Source organism: Electrophorus electricus, chromosome 4 (genome assembly GCF_041902795.1).
Source record: "Electrophorus electricus isolate QZ-2024a chromosome 4, ASM4190279v1, whole genome shotgun sequence".
NCBI classification, from domain to species: Eukaryota; Metazoa; Chordata; class Actinopteri; order Gymnotiformes; family Gymnotidae; genus Electrophorus; species Electrophorus electricus.
The window spans coordinates 11,564,398-11,585,760 of record NC_137500.1 but is presented as its reverse complement, the minus strand read 5'-3'; the positions used below and the strand labels follow the sequence as shown (position 1 = coordinate 11,585,760).

General features: G+C 43.8%; 1 protein-coding gene across 2 annotated transcripts; it reads left to right on the top strand.

Annotated features, from left to right (window-relative positions):
- Positions 1-8: 8 nt before the first annotated feature.
- On the top strand, positions 9-19,528 carry nuak1b (NUAK family, SNF1-like kinase, 1b). 2 transcript variants are annotated; one of them, XM_027000251.3, is made up of 7 exons: positions 9-1,214; positions 7,678-7,798; positions 10,953-11,104; positions 12,663-12,728; positions 12,919-13,038; positions 14,692-14,824; positions 15,121-19,528. In XM_027000251.3, exons 1-7 carry the CDS (start codon positions 936-938, stop codon positions 16,164-16,166), a joined length of 1,917 nt encoding a protein of 638 aa, XP_026856052.2. In that variant the 5' UTR covers positions 9-935; the 3' UTR covers positions 16,167-19,528. The 2 variants fall into 2 exon arrangements, with proteins under 2 accessions (XP_026856052.2, XP_081568514.1); XM_081712388.1 differs by lacking the exon at positions 9-1,214 and adding an exon at positions 6,497-6,535.
- The last annotated feature ends 1,835 nt before the right edge of the window (positions 19,529-21,363 follow it).

The window sequence follows — 21,363 nt, the reverse complement described above, 5'->3', positions numbered from 1 at the left end:
AACGGAGACGACCTGGCCACGCGAGAAGGGGAGTCGGAAAGAACATGGCAATATTCAAAACGGCGCAGCTATTTCAAACTGATAGCAACACGAGTCTGACATCGATTTGGGCATGGATCGCTCACACCTTTGCCAGTACCCCGTTGAGTGAGGTTGCACCGAGGCTGTGGACAAAATGAGGGTCATCTACATCCAGAACGCCGGCTTCGTCGCTGCTTTCTCAGGAAGCAATGACGGTTAAGGATTTTTGCTTCGGTTTTGTGATTTTTAGCGATAGATTGCAGGCTGCGCACCGCCCACTGTAACAAAGAAATACGGGGAGGCCATGGTCGAATACGGCAAACGAAAGAGAAAACTGGCTAGTTTATGCTGAAATTATTAGTCTAACGTGTTCTCATATTCTGTAACGTTTCTGTATGTGCCAAACTACAGCCTACCAGAGCGCAAATAACATTAGGCTAGAAAACGAGAAACTGGACGCAGCAGCGTCCTTACTCGCAGCATCTCGTTAGAATCTGATTTTATAATAAATAGCTACATTTAAATATGGCTTGTAACATATACGTTGTATGCCAGTTTATACGCATAATGGCCACATTCATTTTTTACCATTAGTCAACATTGTTCGTTTTTAGCCTTTTTTAGCCTAGTGAATAGAATTTTTAGATAGCATACCGTAGCCGGCTATAGGTAGATTGCATTGACAGCTGATTTAAAAAAATGAGTAAAGCAAGAGATCACTTGATAGCGTGTCATTATTGACAATCATAAAGTTTATATGTTAACATAAGTAAACGTTTCAGTGTAATTTATTTATTAATTAATATACTATAATAGGCCTATTAGTACTATAACATATTATCAATATTTAAAAACTAGGTCGTTACAAACATTTAACCAAGTGGGAGAATTGTAACTGATATCCTCCCCTAAACATGGATATTGCATGTGCATCGCCTCAAAGGCAAACCCATTCAGAGGCTGAAGGTGTTCAGTCCTCAGCGGGGAAGCCTAGAGGTGATCAGCCGATCTCCCCTTCATCGCCCACCGTCTCCTCAGTCGCGGAGGGCATAGGTGAAGGCAAACGTAGTTCCGGCGTAAAGAAGCATCACCACAAACACAATCTGAAACATCGCTACGAGCTACTGGAGACACTGGGAAGAGGGACGTATGGCAAAGTCAAGAAGGCCATCGAGAGACACTCTGGTAGAGAGGTAAGTAAGGATTCCCTGCTTTATTTTTAAGCACATAAATAAACTGTCTCAGTAGAAATAAGATGTTGGCCGAATAAATGTGCATACAGTCAGCTTAAGAGCGGTGGCTGGTAGAGTAATGTGTTGTGCTTGGCTCGAGTGAGTTTTTTTTCCCTCATGGGAATTCTCTCGCGCTGAGCGCGTTGGAGGCCAGAGGACTCTTGTCAGCACGCGCGGTCTGTGTCTCCAGGGTTACGGCGCGTCTGAAGACAGGGCGAGGGCAGCTGTTCTGAATCCCGTATTGATGGGATTGATGCGTTTTTAATGGCCCCAGTGAAACGCATCATTGGAAAGGCCAATGACTCTGCTCTACTCTTGCAGTGAGCACATGAAAAACGCTTTTTTCCCTGTTTGCTAGCGGGTTGTGAAGCCAATGCGAAGTGCCATGAGACTGACGAACATACAAAGAAAGACCATACATTAAAAAAAAAGTCATTACCACATGGTTTAAAATCAGTTATAAAAGTCCATCTGACTTGCATTACTAACCCAAAAATAAAATTTTGAGTACTGGTGTTTTTGATATGTGCTTGTATTTTTGATGGGTCAAGCACAGTGTACCATCTGTGTTGACACAACGTCGACATTTGTAAGCGCAGGAGCTGTTTGGTCATCTGATCAGTAAAGAGATTCCAGGAGAACATGCTTAGGTCTAGCTTGGTTATTTTGATGACCTTTATCACAGTTGTCAGGCATCTGACCCCCAGCCAGTCCTTATATGGAGCCTTTCCACATGTTGCAAAATCGGACCTGGAAACAGCAGGACTGCTTGGCTGCACTGGGAGATCTTTCCTTGGGTGAGGAGTGCCTGGCGAGTACTTCAGTTCTTCGCTAATTCCTGTTAAGTGGAGCAGCTTTCACCCATGGTTTGGTCGTTATGAGTGGTATATGGCAGTTCTGTTTGTTGGCTTATCCTTAAGCACAGAGAGGAGGTCAAACTTTACACACACACACACACACACACACACACACACACACACACACACACAGCATATATAGTCTACACACATAGCATATATAGTCTACACACATCTCTTAGTATAAACTTCATTGTCTATTAATGAAAGTCTATTCTTTCCCTGCAGGAGAGTGTATGTAGTTAAGAGACCATGAAATACATGAGTTTCCCTGACAACATGAATAATTGATATGGCATGTTATGACACTACAGCAACAGCATATCCACTAGGGGACCTTTGCACTGTTATAGTTTTGTAAGTAGTGTAGCCCTCTGTTCATTTAAAATTACTGTATGCCCAGTGTATCTGGCACACAGCAGTGTTTGCTTAACACTCACCCAGACAAACACACACACACACACACACACACACACACACACACACACACACACACACACACACACACACACACAGACAGAGAGAGAGAGAGAGAGGCTAGGGTGTGTTTTTTGGTCCAGTTCCAGGACCAAGTTTTTGTCCATCTCCCCACCAGCTGCTGAATGGGAGTGTGACTTTGATAATGAAACTAAAAATAAACTAGAGATGTATGTAAACACATAATTGTATCCAAGGCCTTCTGCGTGTCTTATGGGTGAGTACTGAACAAATGCATGCTGTAGCAATTAATTACATGTGTAAAGTTACATGCATAAAGATGTGTACAACTACATGCACATTGTGATTCTTACATCCAATGTTACTTTTGGTCAGAAATTAGCTGTTCCATCGTACTGTTGCCTGAGTAACCAAAACAAAAAGAAGAGGGTGTGCATAGTTACTATGTGTATGTGTCATTGTGAGTGCTGCTGTCCAGACTAGGAGTTATTTGTTCTGCAGTGGTTACTCACAGTTCTGCATTCCTGTCTTATCTCTCTCAGGGACAGACGTTTCCTTAAAGACCCTTAGCCTGGCAGTGGGTTCAGGCATCCAACAGACTATGGCTCCAGCCCACAGGGTGGCAGGCACTCAGGCCTTGATGGCTCTTCACTGTTGAGTGCTTGCAGGGTACTGGGTTGAATCCTGCTTGGGTGGAGCACCCTAGAGCTGCTGGTCATCAATAAAATTCCACTTCACCATGCTGTAGAACTTTCAACCATGGGAATATGGGTATAAAATCCCTGCATATCCTACACTGGCTCACGTTTCCCCCAAAATTAATTAATTGTTCTCTACTTATAAAATAGTTGCTTAATGTACAGGTAAATAAGCGTAATGGTTTTGGGAAAGCACCTCAAAGCCTTTATATGGTACAATGTTTTTACAGCTACATAGCATTTGGGGAACTCTGCCCATAGAACCATATGACTTCAGCAGCTAATTGGATCACTTATCAGTGCAACAGAAATGCAGTGAATATGGTGAATATGGCTGTAAATATGGCTGTGTAAGGGTGTGCCGCTTGCAGAATCACTTTATGTGTAGAGAGCTCAATTTAGTCATACACCATGCTGAACTTTCATCTGCCTGCTCTCTTTAGCACAGTCCATCTGAAGTGCAGATTATGCTGTTGTGAGTGTGTGCAGGACTTTAGCTGGGATTGGTACCATTATGTCCTTAATCCCTCATTTAAGGAACACTTTGATACCAAGGGGTCACAAAAATAATAAGGAGACAGTTATGTAATCTCTTTTCACCATATTACTTTACCATCGCTACTTCTCTAACCTTAATGGCAACTGCAGAAAGTGGGTCATAAAGAAGATTCTGGAAGACATACTGAGTGTGAGAGAGTGCGCACATTTGCATATGTGTACGTGCATGAGTTTGTGGTATTAGTATGTACCTTTCCAAAGCTTCACAAATATGTTCCCACATGTATACATGTGTATGTGTTAAAATGCATTTATTTGGGGCAATGGAATGTCGATGTAGTGTCTCCTTTGGTTTATTAATAGACAGATACGAGTCTGAATGTGGAGTGGGTAGATTATTTGATGAGGTGCACATTCACGTAAGTCTGCAGAGCTTCTTCGGTCTATCTGCGCCTTTATTGGTATGCAGAGGATGATTGGCTGTGTAAGAGGCAAAGAGAAAAGATCGTGGTGACAGCATGACTGAAGGCAGAAAGTGATCCATGAAAGGTCATCTTAAACAGGAAATGAAAATATAATGGAAAAACTAATATCCTGTGGAGGACCCAAGACGAAAGAAAGCAGGGCAATAAAGCCTACATTCCCATTAGAGCTGATTTATGACCAGCATCCTTGATCAAAGTCTTTATTATAAGTATTATAACAACTAGAAAATATAAAACAGCCTTCAGACAATCAACAAATAAACGTCTAACAAGCCTAGCAGCTAGGGTCTGTCAGAATGGGCTAACTAGCTGTAAAAAATACAGAATCACATTACATGCAAACACATAAACAGAGGCATACACACATGTGCGTGCAGTCATGTTCTGATCAACAGCAGAAGCACTTGGTATTGTGGGATTTCAACAATGGCTTGGAGTGGCAGACATAAGGTTTGGATTGCTAGGTGGTGGATTTACATTAGTTGGCTAGACTTTGGTCCTGCATGAAGGAAAAGCACTGGTCTCTGTCTGTTGTCCATTAGAGTCGTGTCCGGATGTTTTGAGAAATGATTCTTTTTGGGGGCTGTTTGAACTGCTGTAGGCATAACATTTTTCATTTTCCTTTTTGAATGTTAGGACTGTTGATATACAAGTTAAAATTGCTTTCAGTGGGTGGAAACTATATACCTCGGAAAGGACCAAACACATTTTTGCTAATAAATCTTCTAGTTAGAGGAGGGGAGAAATGTATAACTCTTATTCTTCAAGTGTTCTTGTTTTTCAAGTGTTCCTGGGTGCCGTTGCCTGGGCTATGGAGGTAGGAGCCAAGATGACTCAAGTGTAATATGTTACACAGTGCAAGTGTGTCCGATCCAGGTCTTTCACTAGAAAAGGCTGGAATGAAGGCTACAGCTCCATTACAATAAAACACTACGTGACAATTTTTGGAGAGGGTTGGTGCTGCTGTACGAGCACCTGTGAAGCCATCACATTCCTGCACTCTTATTGTGAGGCTGGCAGGAGGCACATACCTGAGCTGCTGATAAACTTCATGAGGTAATGGAAAACAGTTTGCCGTGGCTTACCAATAAAGACCTAAAGATATTGCAGGATTTCATCTGAGCGTGCAGCAATCGGGCCCCATTTATGTGTTTATTTATACCTTTTTATTCCACATAATCAAGATCTGAGCCATTCCGGTTTGGTTTCCTTATAGGGATGTGCTGGATAATTTACCTTCTGCTCTGTCTAACATGTGGTTTTCGTTTCTCAGAGAAAAGCAGGGTTTGGGTGCGCTGGGCGCCTCCTTTGGCAGAGACTACAGTTGTCTGTCTTCCCATCCTATCATTACAGTAGAAGAGATGATTCATGGACAGAGTTGCAGTGAAGAAGGATAGGCAGGACTTATACTATCATTATAACAGTATAAGTTGCTTACTGTTATATTGTATGCAGTTAAAGCAAAGATTTTCAACCTCTGTGAGGTTTTGCATTTCTATATAAGATTCCAAGTTAGGATTTGGTGAGTTTGTAGAGACTGAAGAGGAGGTATTCATAAATATAGATGTGGACATTAACTATTGAATCAAACAAGGCATGATGAGTGCTTATTAAAGGTAAATGAATGGCTATATCATTCACAGGAACGAGACACAGCAATTTTTAAAAGCTTGCAGCATTTTTGTGCCATAGCCAATGTGTGGCTTTGTCAGTCAGAGTTGCTCTTCTGCAAATTCACATCAACATAGTTAATCTAAATAGTTCAATATAGGTAGTGTAGTAGTTTAGACAAGTTTATTAGTTTTTTAAGAAAATGCTTGTAACAAAAATAAAGACGTGAATTGTAAAGTTTCCTTTGTTCCCTCACAAACATAAGCCTATACAATGAAGAGTTTCAAAGTATTTGAGTTTAAAATAAATGGTACCGTTCAGTCACTTTTGTAGTGTCACTACATGTTTTTAATTTTGCTATATGGATTGGAAAGTAACAGCCTAGAAACAGAGTTCTCAAACATAATAAAACAAATGTTCTTGCTAACCTCACCTAGGATATCCTCGTTGTCTATGATCATTTTTCATTCCACTTCACACTGTTCCGTCAACCCTAAAGTGGCCATGCAAATAGGTGGGAGTGTGACACAGACAGGAAATCCCTGCAGGCACTTCCTTTTTCTCTGTATGACATCACCAATCAGTCAACATGTTTTCTCCTGTCTCCATTAATCTGAAATTAACAAAAAGATGGACAACACATCTAGAAACTGCACAACCTTGGAACCTCATGCCTGCTGCTGAAATTGACATAGGTGGGCCTGGGGATGTCTTTGTGATATTATCCTCTATCTTGGATTGAGTGTACTGGTGTAGGGACACCTCCCCATTCATACATGTGTGCTCCTCGGAATGTAAACAGAAGAAGCACTGATCATGCTCAGCCTTTGGATGCTTTCCTGAGCCTGTTCTCACAGGCATGCTGGGAGAGAGACCAGCAACACGAGGCCCTCCACACTGATTACCCTACAGAGGCTAGGTGCACCCCTATTATGTAATTAAGATATGTAAGATATTATGTAATTAAGATATATAAGACATTATGTAATTAAGGAACAGACAAAACCACTGTGATGTACTCCAATGTACTATTTACTAAGAAATATGTCATGCTCCTCAGTGAAGTGTTAAAACTGATGAGAATATTTTTTTAAATGTTAGAGGAGCAGAAGCCATTTTCCCTCTCGGAAATACAGGCTATTAACAGTAACTGCGAGACCACTTGAGCAATGTGCCATCCACATTTATTTTGATCATTATATACTTATGCTAACACTAGATCATTCAGGAAATCTCTAATTGAACATGTGGACTTGGGGAGAATATATATGTTCCCTAGACACTAGAACATATGGTATCTGTTCTCTACACTGCAACTTGATCCTTCCATTATTGCTGAATGTGTCTTGAGTCCTACGTTTCAATGAGAAGGCATTCACAACAGCGTACAGCGATAGAAGCACCCATTACTGAGGCCCGTGCAGACAGCGCTCTTCCCCAACCAGTGCACCTTCATTTTCAAACAGAAGGCCTGGAAATGCCATGCTGAGCATGTAGAATGGCCTTGTTCAAACCATACACCTTCACCATCAGGCCCATTCTTTGGTCTCAGACTTTCAGTTAAGGTCTGACAAGGTGGTCTGAAAATCTAATGGGCCAAGAAAGCTTTATTTCATGTAGTACATCACAGCAAAATGTGCTGAACTGTTTTCTTAACTGTAACAATTAAATTCATTCAATGCTTACATTTGATTTTACAAATAATTGTAATCAGATAGAAATGGAAATATATGTTTTTAAGTTTGAATTTAAGACCTATTATAACAGGACTGGAGCTTTTATGGGACCTGGTTACTAAGTGATGTGCTGAAGCTGTTCCTCTGTTTCTTTCCTTCAGGTTGCTATTAAGTCGATCAGGAAGGAAAAGATCAAGGATGAGCAGGATATGGTGCACATCCGTCGAGAGATAGAGATCATGTCCTCCCTCCGCCACCCCCACATCATTTCTATATATGAAGGTTTGTCTTTCTGTCTGTCTTACATCCATCTATCCAGCCATAATTTTTTCATTGTTCAAATATCAGAGTCAGACCTCCAGCACAATTTTCTACATACATCTCCATTCCAGTTTACTCCATTATTTAAGTTGTCTCATAAATGTACTAACTTATTTTGTCATTACTTGAAGAAGATTTTTATCTGTTTATGAACTAGTTGTTTCACAGTGAAAATGTCATTGTTATATCTGAACAATAGCTCTGGGTGTTGTTTATCATCTGTCTGTGTGTACTTTTGGAAGTGCATATGTGGTAGTGATTGTATGCAAATGTGTGTGTATGTATTTATGTGTTTAGAGGCAGATCTGTCTGTTGGTATGGGGTGTCTGTGGCAACTTTCCACACATCTAAGGGGTCTCTTCTTTTTCCTCTCCATCCTATTGATCATAAAGCCAGACATCTGTGGCTGGTTTCTGTCAGAGCAGCTGGAAAGCAGACCCAGCTCTGGGAGAGAGGACTCGCCGGCTCACCAGCTCACTCTAATGCACTAAAAGTCTGTAACTTGGCATTGAATTAATCATCATGCTCCAATGAATAAATAATAACCCCCTTTCCACTGGTAATGAATTGATAAAGCTCCATACAGTACTGTTTCTTTTTTACAGTGCATTAATGTGCGCCTGTTTGAGCCAAATGGGTCAGTCTGGGTGTCAGAAATGAACAGAGGAGTGACTGTGATTAATGGGCAGCACCTCTCTTCCCTTAGCTCATTCTGCATGTGAGGAGCACGAGCCATGGTCTGAAGTCCATATGGCTGATTTCCAGTGGCGTTTTGCCTGCCCCCGTAGGCCTCTGTTGCCCCGGTTGCTCCCTTTGTGGGAGCTTCTTTGCCACGTCAGGCCTGGCACACACCTAGTTATCTGACGGGGCTGTTTTCTTTGCAGGATCTGCACGTGGTCTGTGTTTATTGAGGGGGGGGGGGGTGCTTTTGTAGAGGAGCTATATATGCTGCCTTGCAGCATTGGATCTCAGGCTATGTTGTGGTCGACTCGGCTCGGAGCGTCTGGGACCATGATGAGGAGAAAAGACCCCAAACGAGCCCCTGGAGTCAGACTGCTAGAGTGAGGCATTGCCTTGCCTGCAACAGTTCTGTTCTCATTTTTCTCAGGGGTGAGAGCTGGAAGCCTGTGTGGTTTCTGGTGTACCTTGTTAAAATGTGTTTACTGTTGTGGGTTGGCCTCCTACCAAAATAGCACCGGAAATGTATAGACACAGAACTGTATATCCGGCAACACCCATGTCACCCATTAAGTGCATATTGGAGGCAAAGCTGAACCAGATGTGCTTATGACTGAGGATTTCCCTCTAAATCTGGTCCTACCCAAATGGTGCACACCCGCATATGTCACTCAAGGGCATAATTTCGAGAAAGACCTCATTTTCACTGTATCACCGGCAGAGTTGCTCAAGCAGTCTCTTTCCCATTCCTGTCTCGTTGGGAAACTAGAGTTAAAGATTGACTGCAGCACTTGTAGCACTTAGTTGAACCCAGAGGCTGCTTGTTTTTGGCTCACACACCTGTAGTGCTAAATCTAGCCCTCCAGCAGGGGGCTGAGCTGGGTGTAGGCATTGTGCAGTCTGAAAGGGCTGAGTGGCACATGGACAATGAGCAGTAATTGTGGCATTGTATGGAGAACTGCAGGACAAGTGGGCCCTGAGACATGCGAATGGAGCCATTGGTTTCCTGCCACAAGCCCAGGTTATGTAATCTGGCTAATTATCCCCTGCAGAGGAGAGAGAAGCAGGGATATAGGCTTGGAGTCATGTCAGCAGTGTCACAGACCCAGAGCATCACCAAACACTGGGGGGTGCTTCAGAGGGACTTTACAATGCTTCTGAAGGGACCTTGAATCTCTAGATAGGCTGCAGTGTGTGGATTCTCTAGGGCTGGAGCTTCTCTGCTCTGTCCCTTGTCGCCAAGCTCCAGTGGTTCCATACAGCTCCAGCAACACACCCTGAACTTTAATAGATAAACATGATGCATGCTTTTGGCTTGCAGGCAACAGCATCAGCCTCTGTGGCTCATAAAACGGGGAGAACTGTGTGTCCAAGTTTATCGACCATTGAGATCAATGTCTGATATGTCTAACACACAGCTCAACCACTGATCTCAACTTTTATAGAAATCCAAGAAAATTTAGTTGTGTTTAATATCATTAATCTTCTGCATGTATAATGGGAGAATAGCCGCCTGAAGTTTAAGTGTCAGCCACCGAAGGGGTTTAGTGAATGACGAAACTGGTAGCAAGTGGAGAATTCCAAGTTTGTAAATGTCAATGATGCTTTGGCTTTGACGTGTGACTGGCTCGTCACGGTGCGAAGTGCGTCTTACGTTGGTGCTGTTGAACCTCTCAGCTGCCCGCTATATTCTGCAACCCTGTGAGAAGAGCGGGATGTCCTGCGATGGGAACAGTGCCATCATGTTCCTGCTGCCCTCCCTGCACTCTGCTCTTCCTCGCTCTCTTCCTCCTGCATTTCCCCAGCAGGCTCCAGTGCTCCACCCTCCTGCTGCTGCAGTGGAAGGCCACAGGCGGGCGGATGGATGGGGGAGGCTGGGTGTAGGGGTTTGACGTGGGCTTTAGTGGAGCGTAAGAGATGTGCCCCTCTTCCTGGATGGGAGCCGCCCTCTGGTGTTCCTTAAATGGGCATTGGGCATATTTTTGTGCTGCTGAAGTCACAGCGTTTCACTGTAATTTTTCTGTGTGTTTTGTTCTTAAACCACAACTCCATCTCTGCCTTTTCATGCTTTCTGGTGGTTTATGTCATGACTGTGTGAACTCTGTGAGTTGCCCCGTCAAAAATATTTACTTTCTCTATATTTTTCAATGTCCGTGAGGCCTCTAATATTTTTCGTTGTTGATTTAGCCTCACTGAAACTTGGGAAAATGGGAAGGCTTTTATTTTTGACTGGAGGACTTCCATTGAACATTGTTGCCTTTGTGGCTATATCTGCACATGTATCAGATACTATGCACCATATACCATTATAACATGACATGGTGGAAGAACTACAAAGCAAGTATGTTAGAGATTTACAGTGTTTTTTGAGCCAAAAGAAGTTAATGGTTTGTGGGCTGTTTTCACTAAACTACCCTGTGTGTATTTTGTGTTTCAGTATTTGAGAATAAGGATAAGATTGTGATCGTGATGGAATACGCCAGTAAGGGGGAGCTGTATGACTACATCAGCGAGCGTCGGCGTCTGACGGAGAGAGAGACACGACACTTCTTCAGACAGATTGTCTCTGCTGTGCACTACTGCCACAAAGTATAGTACCGTACTGTCCTCTCTCTGCACCCTCCTCTTCTCCTTGTGCCAGCCTCCTCTCTCTATACCCGCCTTCTCTGCCTGCACCCACCTCTGCACCAGCCTCCTTTCAATGTGTCGGCCTCCTATCTTAACCTTGCTCTTCTCTCTGGACATGCCTGCTTCTTCTGTGTCTTACTTTAGCTCTCCAGCCACCTTGTGGCCTCTTTTGTGTTCTCAGGATTTCATTCATGGCAGCATGTGTGAATATTTAATAAAACCCAGTGATGCGCACACAGAATATGTCGGCTCAGCGAGCATGTTGTATTTGGCCTCCTCGCATTCAGGAGGAATCTCCGAATGACAACCTGATGGGAAACAGCTTTGCGACTCGATTCTCGCATTTATCTTTCCAGCTTAACTTTAAGTAGAGCACTCCTCCTGCCTCATTTGGTGGGTTCCCCAAAGACAGAGAACGAGCTGATCAGGCCACACGTACTGTACACTCTGCACGTAAGCAGTCATGGGGGATCTATCCCTTTTCTCTATCTGTCCGGATTGTCATTGTTGATGCGTCTGCAGGCCAGCACTCACCCCCCTCTGCACCAGGCAGGGGCTACACACAAGACAGCGTCACTACCAGCAATCCACAGGCCTGCTGCGTTTGGTTCCGACCCAGGTCCCAGACAGACAACGCCCTGGGTGGGCCTACCTGCTGACATCTTCCCTGCAGCTGAGAGGGCGAGTGATGTTACATCCTTGGCTGGGGAAGCCCTTTGATGACCTCTGGTTAAGGGGGGTGTGACTGAGTCATCACCACTCCGGGCATGAGTAGTGGGCGAGTGCATGCTCAAGGGCGGAGTCGGAGATGACACAGGAAGCAGCATGTTCAGAAGCTGCCTTCCAGACCATCTGCTCACATCAGAAACATGCTGAACATGTGTTCCCCTTCTAAAGCTGTAGCACCCAAGCTGTAGTGCACCACGCACCGCCACATCACTAACGAACTCCACTGTCACAGAACCCGTGATGCTAATCTCTAACGGCTGTGCTCCTGGGCCCGCACGCCGCATGTCAATTGCCGCTTTAAAGGAAACACTAATGACACAGTCAGGTTTTAATCCAGAGCCGGTGTGAGAACATAACTCACTGGTTGGTAATTACAGATGTGGGTTTATGGCGCAGATGTTAGTTGGTTGATCTCAATATGTTGCCTATGACATCACTTGGTATAATAGCATGGCTCTGTCTATGGAGGTTATAGTATTTATTTAGCTGCATGCTTTAGTTGTTAGAACATCAAATAGTTGTTTCATTATCTATGCCTGTGGCTCATGCACAGGACTCCTCAAAGGGTAGTGGTGTGTAAGTGCGTTAAAAACTTGCTGTTGAAGTTGCATTTCATAGGTGTGATCCCAGCTGTTAACATATGCTTCTGCCAAAATACTCTGAAGCAGGGCACTGTAACATGACTAGGGCAGAATGCCCTTATAGATGACAGCCATTATGTTTGGACAATAAAGTGTAGATGAACAAGCCAAATCCTAACATGGCTAATGGCTGTTTTTTTCTCACCCAGAATGGTGTGGTGCACAGAGATCTGAAACTGGAAAATGTGCTACTGGACGAGAACTGTAATATAAAGGTGAAGTTCATTAATTAATTTATTCATTAATTCTGAATTCTTAATTATCCATCTATGTTTGTTCCTATAGAATTAGCTTTTATCTTAAATGTACATGTAAATCTTCTGTATGAAGGCAGTTTGAAGGTTTCTCTGCTGTGATAAAAAGCTCAAATGAATGTTTTATCCAATATTTTTTATATCTGAGCAGATAGCTGATTTTGGGCTGTCCAACCTGTACCATAAAGACAAGCTCCTCCAGACTTTCTGTGGCAGTCCACTTTATGCATCTCCAGAGATCGTTAATGGAAGACCTTATCGTGGTCCTGAGGTAGGTCATCGTCTTTTACAGACTGGTAGATGCATTGTTCAGCCATAATAATACTGTAACGCTGGAATTACCAGACATTTTGAGTCACTTAGTGGTTTAAGAAATGATGTGAGAAAGTCATTTCTAGCTTATGGTCTTCTTAAAGAATGTGGGTGTCATGCAGTTTGAGTCTGATGATCCTAGGGTGGTAAATCCCTGATCTCCAGGCTCTTCCTTTGGGTTACTGGGTGATGAAACATACAGAGAGTCTCAGTAGAGAATTAGGTTGCTTTTTAATAGGATTAAATAGGATTTAATAGGATCAAGCCCCAGATATAAAGCAGCCCACACAGCCAATATTTGTCTAGGATAAGCTGTTCCAATCCTGTTTGGCCACTCTCCTCTTTCCCTTTCACTTCCATGGATGGCCTGGAATTGTACATTGTAGCGTTTGTAGCGGTTCACACGGAGGTGACGTGACTGGTTTGCCCTCATGATGATGAGAACCCTCACATGCTAACAGCTAACACTGATTTGAAAAAGCACTCATGCTTGGAGATGTTTCAGGAGCATAGTCTTGGCCTTTGAAGTTGTTATGCTCGCTGTTGGCTGGATACATCTTTTAAAAAGTATCCAGATGAGTTCCACAGATGAGAGGAATATAAACGAGTACTTCTCTTTCTCTTTCTGGTAGGTAGCTTTGTGGAAAGCATGCTTTCCACCCTGTTTACAAAGAAATTGTTAAACATTTCCAAAATGCAGCAGTCGAATGTTCTGTAACAAGTGCAGTTCATATTTTAAGACCCAAAGCAGCGGTTTTCAATTTGTTTTCATTTGCTGCAATTTTCCTACGGGAACAAAAAAAATACAGCAACTTGGAGATTGTAATCAAAATTACAGTACTTTTATGGGAAAAGCCACAAATTACAGCCAGTAAAAGGAATAAATAGCACACAATGGCTATGTCACCTTGTCATGATCAGAATCTCTTCATTCTCTGAGTGATGAGAGGAAGGCCTTGAGCAAAACAATTTGTGAGGAAGTCTAATCAGTCAGGGCTTGCTATCTGATTTCCTGTAGTCCGACACTCATGCAGGTCAAGACAAGCCATCCCAGAGGTGGTGTGTCCCAACCATGGGACTGTGCCTTCCAGAGAGCAATAACTTTTCCTGCTCTTTGAGCAGAGGGGGCTTCAGGATGACCTGGAGCTGCTTCCCTTAGCCTGTTTTACCCTCTGTGTGTGGTGAGAAAAGAGGTTGCATAAGAGGAGGTCCCTAAAGTGTGAGGAAATGGCTGATAGCATTAGTGCTGCTTATCTGTGTGGTGCACGAAATGACAGTGCAGTGTGCAGTGCATGCAATTACTGTACACTGTCTGGTTGTCACAGCAAGACAAGAGTGTTATTTTACATACACTGCCATGCCAAAAGCCACAAAGCTCAACACAGTATGGAGATTGATACACCACCCAGTAGCCCCGTACGGAGGGAGGTAGCTTCAGGTTGTCCATGTCATGCATGCCTTCATGGCCAGAGTAGCCCTCTCCCCCGGTGCACTCATCTTATCTCTGAGTGTGTCTCTCTTCAGCCGTGTGGAATGTGGACTCTGTTGTACGGTTGGCCACACAGATCATGGTGGGGAGTCAGCAGATGCCTGTCTTATCTTGCCCTTGCAGGTGGACAGCTGGGCCTTGGGAGTGCTGCTCTACACGCTGGTCTATGGTACCATGCCCTTCGACGGGGGAGACCACAAGAACCTCATCCGCCAAATCAGCAACGGCGAATACAGAGAACCCACCCAGTCATCAGGTGCAGGGCCATTCTTTGATTAACCTTTTGATGCTTCTACAGCCTAGCTGTAAATAAAGGTGTGATTACACAGATACAAAGCAAGTCCAAGGTATTTGATTTCTGAGTTAAAGGGTTGAAAGCATTTTGTTGTAAGAAGTCATGTGACATATTTATGGTTTCATATTTATGGTATTGCTTTTGTCCAAGTTCCCTTGTATGTTATTCTGATTATGTGTAGGATTAATATAAATGCTAAATGAATGTATTAGATGTGATAAATATTCTGAAGTGTGCATGACCACGTACCTCTTCAGATGCCCGCGGCCTGATTCGCTGGATGCTGATGGTGAACCCTGAACGACGGGCCACAGTGGAGGACATCGCCAACCACTGGTGGGTGAACTGGGGCTGGAAGAGCAGTGTGTGTGACTGCGAGAGCCAACGAGATGCTGGCTCCCCCATGCTGGCTCGCCTCCTTGACTGGCAGAGTCGGACGGAACCGCGGGCGGGCAAAGGTGCCCGGCCAGAGCCCCTCCTGCTTATTCGCCAGCGGCCCAAGAAGAGCAAGAAAGAGAATGATGGGGGCATGCCACACTGTAATGGTGATGACAGCCTGGGCTTGAAGAGGCCGAAAGGGATCCTGAAGACACGGCCATCGGAAGAGCAGTATTCACCAAGTCTGGAGGACATTGAGCTGCTGCCTGCGATGGGGGAAGCGGAGAGCCCATCGGCAGCGGTGGCCACCCAAAAAGAAGGGGAGCCCACACTCTCAGGGGGCTCCCTGGCTAAGATGGTGCCTGTTCTGCCTAAGAAGGGCATCCTGAAGAATAACCAGCAACGGGAATCAGGGTACTACTCCTCCCCCGAGCGCAGTGAGTCCTCCGACCTGCTAGGTGGCAGCGTTGCACCCCTTGTCGCTGGCTCCCCACCAAAACGTGCCATGGGCAGAAAGGGCATCCTGAAGCGCAATGGCAAGTACTCCACCTACAGTGCGATGCCGTCTATGGGGGTCCTGGGGGAGCCACCTCCCGGCGACTCGGGTCTGTCCCGCAGCCAAAGCCGTCCATCCAGCATTGTGGGTGAAGACAGCAGTGTTCTGGCAAACAGCTCCTTCAGTGGGGTGGACTGGCCGCCTGTCACCGCCCGGCCCAACATCCGAGGCTGCGTGTCTGCTGAGAACCTGCTCCAGCTGGCTAACTTCAAAGGGCTCCGGGCTGCTCCACCCCTGCACGGGGGCAAGTTTGGGCGCGGGGTAAAGGGCTCGCCTGGGGACAACAGCAGTTTCTCTCTGCTGGGAGACCTGGATGACATGACTCAGGTGTACCAGCAAGCCCTGGACATCAGCAGCAACCTGTCATAGACAGAGAGAGGGGGGGCAGGCAGACAGAGAGAGGAAAAAGAGTGAGAGGGGAGTATGCGTGGATGTGTTGGATTTGTGCATCTCTGACGACCAGTGTGATGCTGGGATAATCTGAAAGGGAGGCCGAAGTGATTGGGGGTTATACACTACCAAACACACTCACACCACACCACTGCTAATGATTGTTAGTGTTGTGGCTTGTGTTCACTCTGGTATTCCGCCTGCCTTCATCACTCATAAAGACCAGTGCTGAGTTCAGATGTTTACATATTAAAAAGGCGAATCACACACAGACATCAGGCAGTGGAAGGCTCCCAAACAAAGCAAAGAGCCAAGATGAGTTTACAAAAGCACCTTAAAACTCACATTGAGCACATGTTGTGATCTTTCCTTCCTGTAAAAAGAGAAAACCAGGGTCTTGCTCCAAAAGAACTGTCAGTGTCATTTATTTATTAATATTTTGCATAGAGTTAGTGATACAGAACTGGTGTGGTCTGGCTGTACTGGAAGAGTAGAAAACTCAATCTCTCCTTTAAATCAAATGGAACTGACATATATAATTATTATGCTGTTTGATTAGTTATTAGCAATCATTACAACTGCATACACAAGACATGAGGCCTCTTATTTATCATGACAAATTCTTGCAGGTCTTATATCTAGAATCATATGTATGGGAATATATATGAAGTGCCTTGTAATTCATATGAAATTATGTATGTCTTTTCCTTAAAGTGGAGAGAACTACCATGTGGAGCCATCACCAGATGTGCTATTCTGTTTTGTACTGAATGTTGAAAGACCCAGGACCTCAGAGTGCAAAGCCTTTTCTATAGGCATATGTGCCAGCTGCCTCATCACCTGTTTGGTCTTTCTAAAGTTTCCCTCAGCCACTGATGTTTGTTGATATATATATTCTTTTTCATATTCAACTTAATAATGGTTGACAATTAGATGGCAGGTGCTGGTCCTACAACAAGATGAAAGAGATGCTCCTGACCCCCTCTGACCACTTTACCTCATGACCTTGGTTCATCCTGGTCTAGGGCTTGTCCTCAAATTCAAACCTGCTGGCTCTTGTTCCCCTGCCTGAGTTTGTGCCTGCGTGCTTTCTTGATTGAACTGAATTGTTGTTTAAGTTCTCTAGACAACGTTATCTTAGCAGGGCTTTTACGCAAAGTAGCATTCAGACACACTCTCAGTTCACAGGAATGTAACAGGCTAAAATAGACTTTTGATAATTCCACTGTTTTTCTTGGAAAGCTGAAGTCCCCTCCTTGTTTAGCTCCAGTGCTGTAAAATTGCTGATTGACCAGTATTTAGTCACCAACTCTCTATATGTCTCTGACCATGAGGGTATGTTTGGAGCACTTGCCTCTTGGAGGTTAAAACACAACTAAACATATTTGTTTCAAAACAGTGGTAATCCAGCAAATTCTAGAGATTTTTTTGCTGTGGATTGTTTGTCTTTGGTTCAGATGTAAACAGACTTTGCTTTAATTCATTTGTAGTGATTGGTATTTGTATGTTTTAGTGTTGATGTTTTACTGAAGTCACATAGAATTTGTTGAAGAAGGTGTGTGTGTGGACATAGGGCAGATAGCGAGATTTAGAGATGCGTGTTAATAGTGGTATGTAGGAATAAAATACCCTGTGCCGTTTCCAAGATGTGGGTTTTACAAAAGATTTTTTGGAAATGGAGGTGGCAGTGTTTTACTGAGGTGTACATTATGAAAGATGATTTGAAGGTTTGACAAAGTAGGTTAAGATTTAGGAAGCATGTGGAATGTTTTATGATGTGATGAAAGGAAAGATTCTTGAGAATGTGACCGTGTGCATCGAGTTTGGTGGACTCTCCATTTTGCTTATCGCCCCCAGCAAAGCCAAATCATCATCTATGATATAGGTTACAAGAGGACAGCTACAAGAGATTAATGTCCACCGAAATTGTAGTGAGTGCACATGTTAAATTAATTTCCCAAACACCAAAACAAAAAACTGGCTGACATCTGTGGGACATAAGAAGGCAGTTTGTGCCACAGAGGTCCTGGGTACTAAGATAAAATGAGACACCCTTTGTGTATCGTAATGTATTGCATTTTTATATTGCATCATATTGTCAACTGGATTCACAGTGAAAAAATTATACTATGTTAGTATTTTGTTTTAATACGCTTCAGTTTTTGATTCTCCAAAATATTGATTCTTTTTATCATTTTATTTTTAATTTTACGGCAGAAACGTGGATGTGGTAATCACTGATCTGACTTGGACTAAACTGTTTGAGGCTTCTCAGAACACCAGTGCTGATCTAAGACCATCTCCTCATTGTTCATGTACAGTAATTAAGTTTACTATGACAGGAGAACATTAGCCCTAGATTAGGATTCATTATCTGATGGCCAGATGCTCTGCTCCTACTGTTGTCTGAAGGGGATAAGGTGTTCCCCTGATAGTAGAGAGGTCTGGCATTTAATAGCCAGATTGAGGTGCTCTGAGCTAACAAAATTCTCACGTAGACAGCAGACCAGGTTCAACAGCTCTCACAAAGCACAGTAGTTGGGTTTCCACACCTGGTATAGTCCAAAGAGCTTCAGAAATAACTTAAAATGGCCTCACCCCGCACTGAGATTCAGCAGGGGTTTATTGGTGTCTGCACTGCTGCAGAACTGCTGCAGAGCGGGACTCCAAAAGCTGATCGCCAGGCTACATGTTAACTGAAGAGCTGCAAACATGCTTTCTGCCAAACTGGAATTAACTGGTGCATATCTGTTAGTTAGCAGAAAGTCTACTTATAGGAAAACTTGACTGGATATTGTTATTGACAATAAAAAAAGATAGTATTATGTTATTTAAGTATTATTTTTGTTACAATCCATTACTGTTGTTGGCTAAAGCCACAATAATCTTTTTTTTTTTTTTTTTTTTTTTTTTTTTACTATTGATTTGAAAACCTGGACTGCCAAGGTGGTTTGTTTCAGTGCCTTTGCTATCTTTTAGAATCATGTTTAATTTTTTTGATAATGATTATTATAACAGTTGTTTTTATACTCTATTTATTGGTAGTGAAGCCATTTTGCTTGATATAATGCCACTCCATGCCTTGTCTAAGACTGCGTAAGAGCATGTGTGTTTAGATATGAACAGAGTCATGTTGACATGGAAAGCCAGAGAGAGTGAGCGAGTGAGCACGGGCTGCAGTTGTGTTATTGTGTTCTACAGGCTTTGGTTGAAAGTAAGAGGTGCTGCTGATGCTTGTGTTTAGCTGGGAAGGCAGAAAGCCCAAAGTGGTCAGCATCCCTTCAGGATGGCAGAACCAAGCCACTGTAAAACCAGTTCAATAAATGGATCATTTCAAAGCAGCTTTTGTGTCTGGGCATTATTTTCAGTTTGCATAATAACAAATGCTTTTTCCTTCAAACAGTTTTATCTTCAAACGGCTATTTCAGTCACCAATAAACTTGTTATCTTTAGAGTGAATTAAGATAGCAAAGAACTTCAGCAATGAGTTATGAAAGAATTACTGGATTATTTGTGCATATTTCAGCAGAGAAGAAATATGAATGAGATATGAACCTTTTTTGTTTTTAAACTTCTTAAACTTTTAAAGGAAACTTAAGAGTTTTAAAGGGAAACAAACTTTTAAAGAGAAAGCCTTCAGTGTCAGGTCACATATTCAACGGGACTCTGTTTCTGCCACAACAGCCCAAATTAAAAGAAAACATAAAACGCAGAAAGGAAAAGTCATACAATTACCAGTGGGAGACAATGCGCTAAAGTCTGCGAAGAGCCAGAGTGAGGAGAGGCCATAAGTGACATGTAGAAGAGAAGAAAGGAAAAGCAATCGGGCAACTACTGGCAGGAGGGGTCAGCTGGGAGAGGGAGGTGACGGCCTGGGCTGACACTAATTCAATCCACATTTACATCAGCGGGAGGAGGAGTAGGAAGAGGAGGAGTAGGCGGTGGCTGGCCGGGCCTCTGGCATGGATGCCGCAGCAGAGGAGCAGGAGAACACTCCTGGCTCATGTAGCACGAGCAGGGAGACGCCGAGTTTGAGACAGAGTAAGTCCAGCAGGCCTGGATGCTGTACCTTAGCCAAACTGATCCCTAAACAACATAATGACCTTCTAACTGTAGCTAAAGAGACTACATTCACGCATGCTGATGTAAGATAAAATTTATTGTGTGCCACAAACCTCTCACTAGCAAAGATGTGGAAATGAAACTGGAACTAAATGGCCTCTTGCAAATGTGGGTCATAGGAGTGCAGCAATAAACTGCGGGACAAGAGAATTGCAGCCGCGCTGTCGATCGTGCAGTGCAGGGTCAGATAGACATTCTCAGTCAGTCATAGTCCCTGAAAAACTACTCAAAGGAAAGATTATGGGCATTTTACTTGTTTTCTTCCCCCACTGAAATGGTACTGAGCTGAAGTTAAACTGGCTTGAAGTTATAACCTAGCTCCCTGCCAAGGTTTCAAATAAAAAGGTGGCAGCTGAATCCCAAACTGCCCAAGCACTAACCTGATCTGGTACAGCACTGATTCTGCTAACCCGTTAAACATGGACAGCAGGGTTCATGATCAGGCCACCCCCCTCGTTCTCCACAGTGCATCAGTGGTGACTTCCTTCAGCTTTGAGCGAGACATCAAACAAAGCCTCAAATTTCATCAGGCAAAAAAAGAGCAGCAGCATGAGGAAAATGGAGAATGACTGCCACGGCCCCGGAGAGTGAGCCTGTAGCAGTCATGGGCAGGACATCGCCGGTTGGGGTTCTGAAGAAGAACATTTCCCAGCCACGACCAGACATGATGAGGGTGCAGGAAAGGGCTGTAGAGAGGAGCCAAAGGTGGTGGTTCGGAGGAGATAGCATCAGGGAGAGCTCGACAGAGAGCTTTTAGGCAGCTGAATGTGTGAACAGGCTGGCCTGAGACTCTCACTGTGAGGCTGTAAATGGCAGCAGCCAGGATGTTTCACACTGAGGCGTTCAGGCCAGGGACGAAAGCTGAGTGGGCTACCTAGTGCTGGATAAATAAACACTGGGACAGTCTAGGATTGGTGTGAGAATGTGACTTTGTATGTGTGTGTGTTTGTGTATGCACATTGAATGTCTGAGAAAGCTGATTGACTGTTTTAGCACAAGCCAAATCAAACTGCGTTGTGATAACATTGTATATGGTGACTGAAATCAAAGCTCT

What these genes read in the sequence shown, in the direction of transcription:
- nuak1b (XM_027000251.3), top strand. Translation starts at nt 936, where the DNA reads ATGGATATTGCATGTGCATCGCCTCAAAGGCAAACCCATTCAGAGGCT. An exon ending in CTGTGCACTACTGCCACAAA is followed by an intron (nt 11,105 to 12,662) that starts GTATAGTACCGT and finishes TTTCTCACCCAG; the next exon opens with AATGGTGTGGTGCACAGAGA. An exon ending in GACCTTATCGTGGTCCTGAG is followed by an intron (nt 13,039 to 14,691) that starts GTAGGTCATCGT and finishes TTGCCCTTGCAG; the next exon opens with GTGGACAGCTGGGCCTTGGG.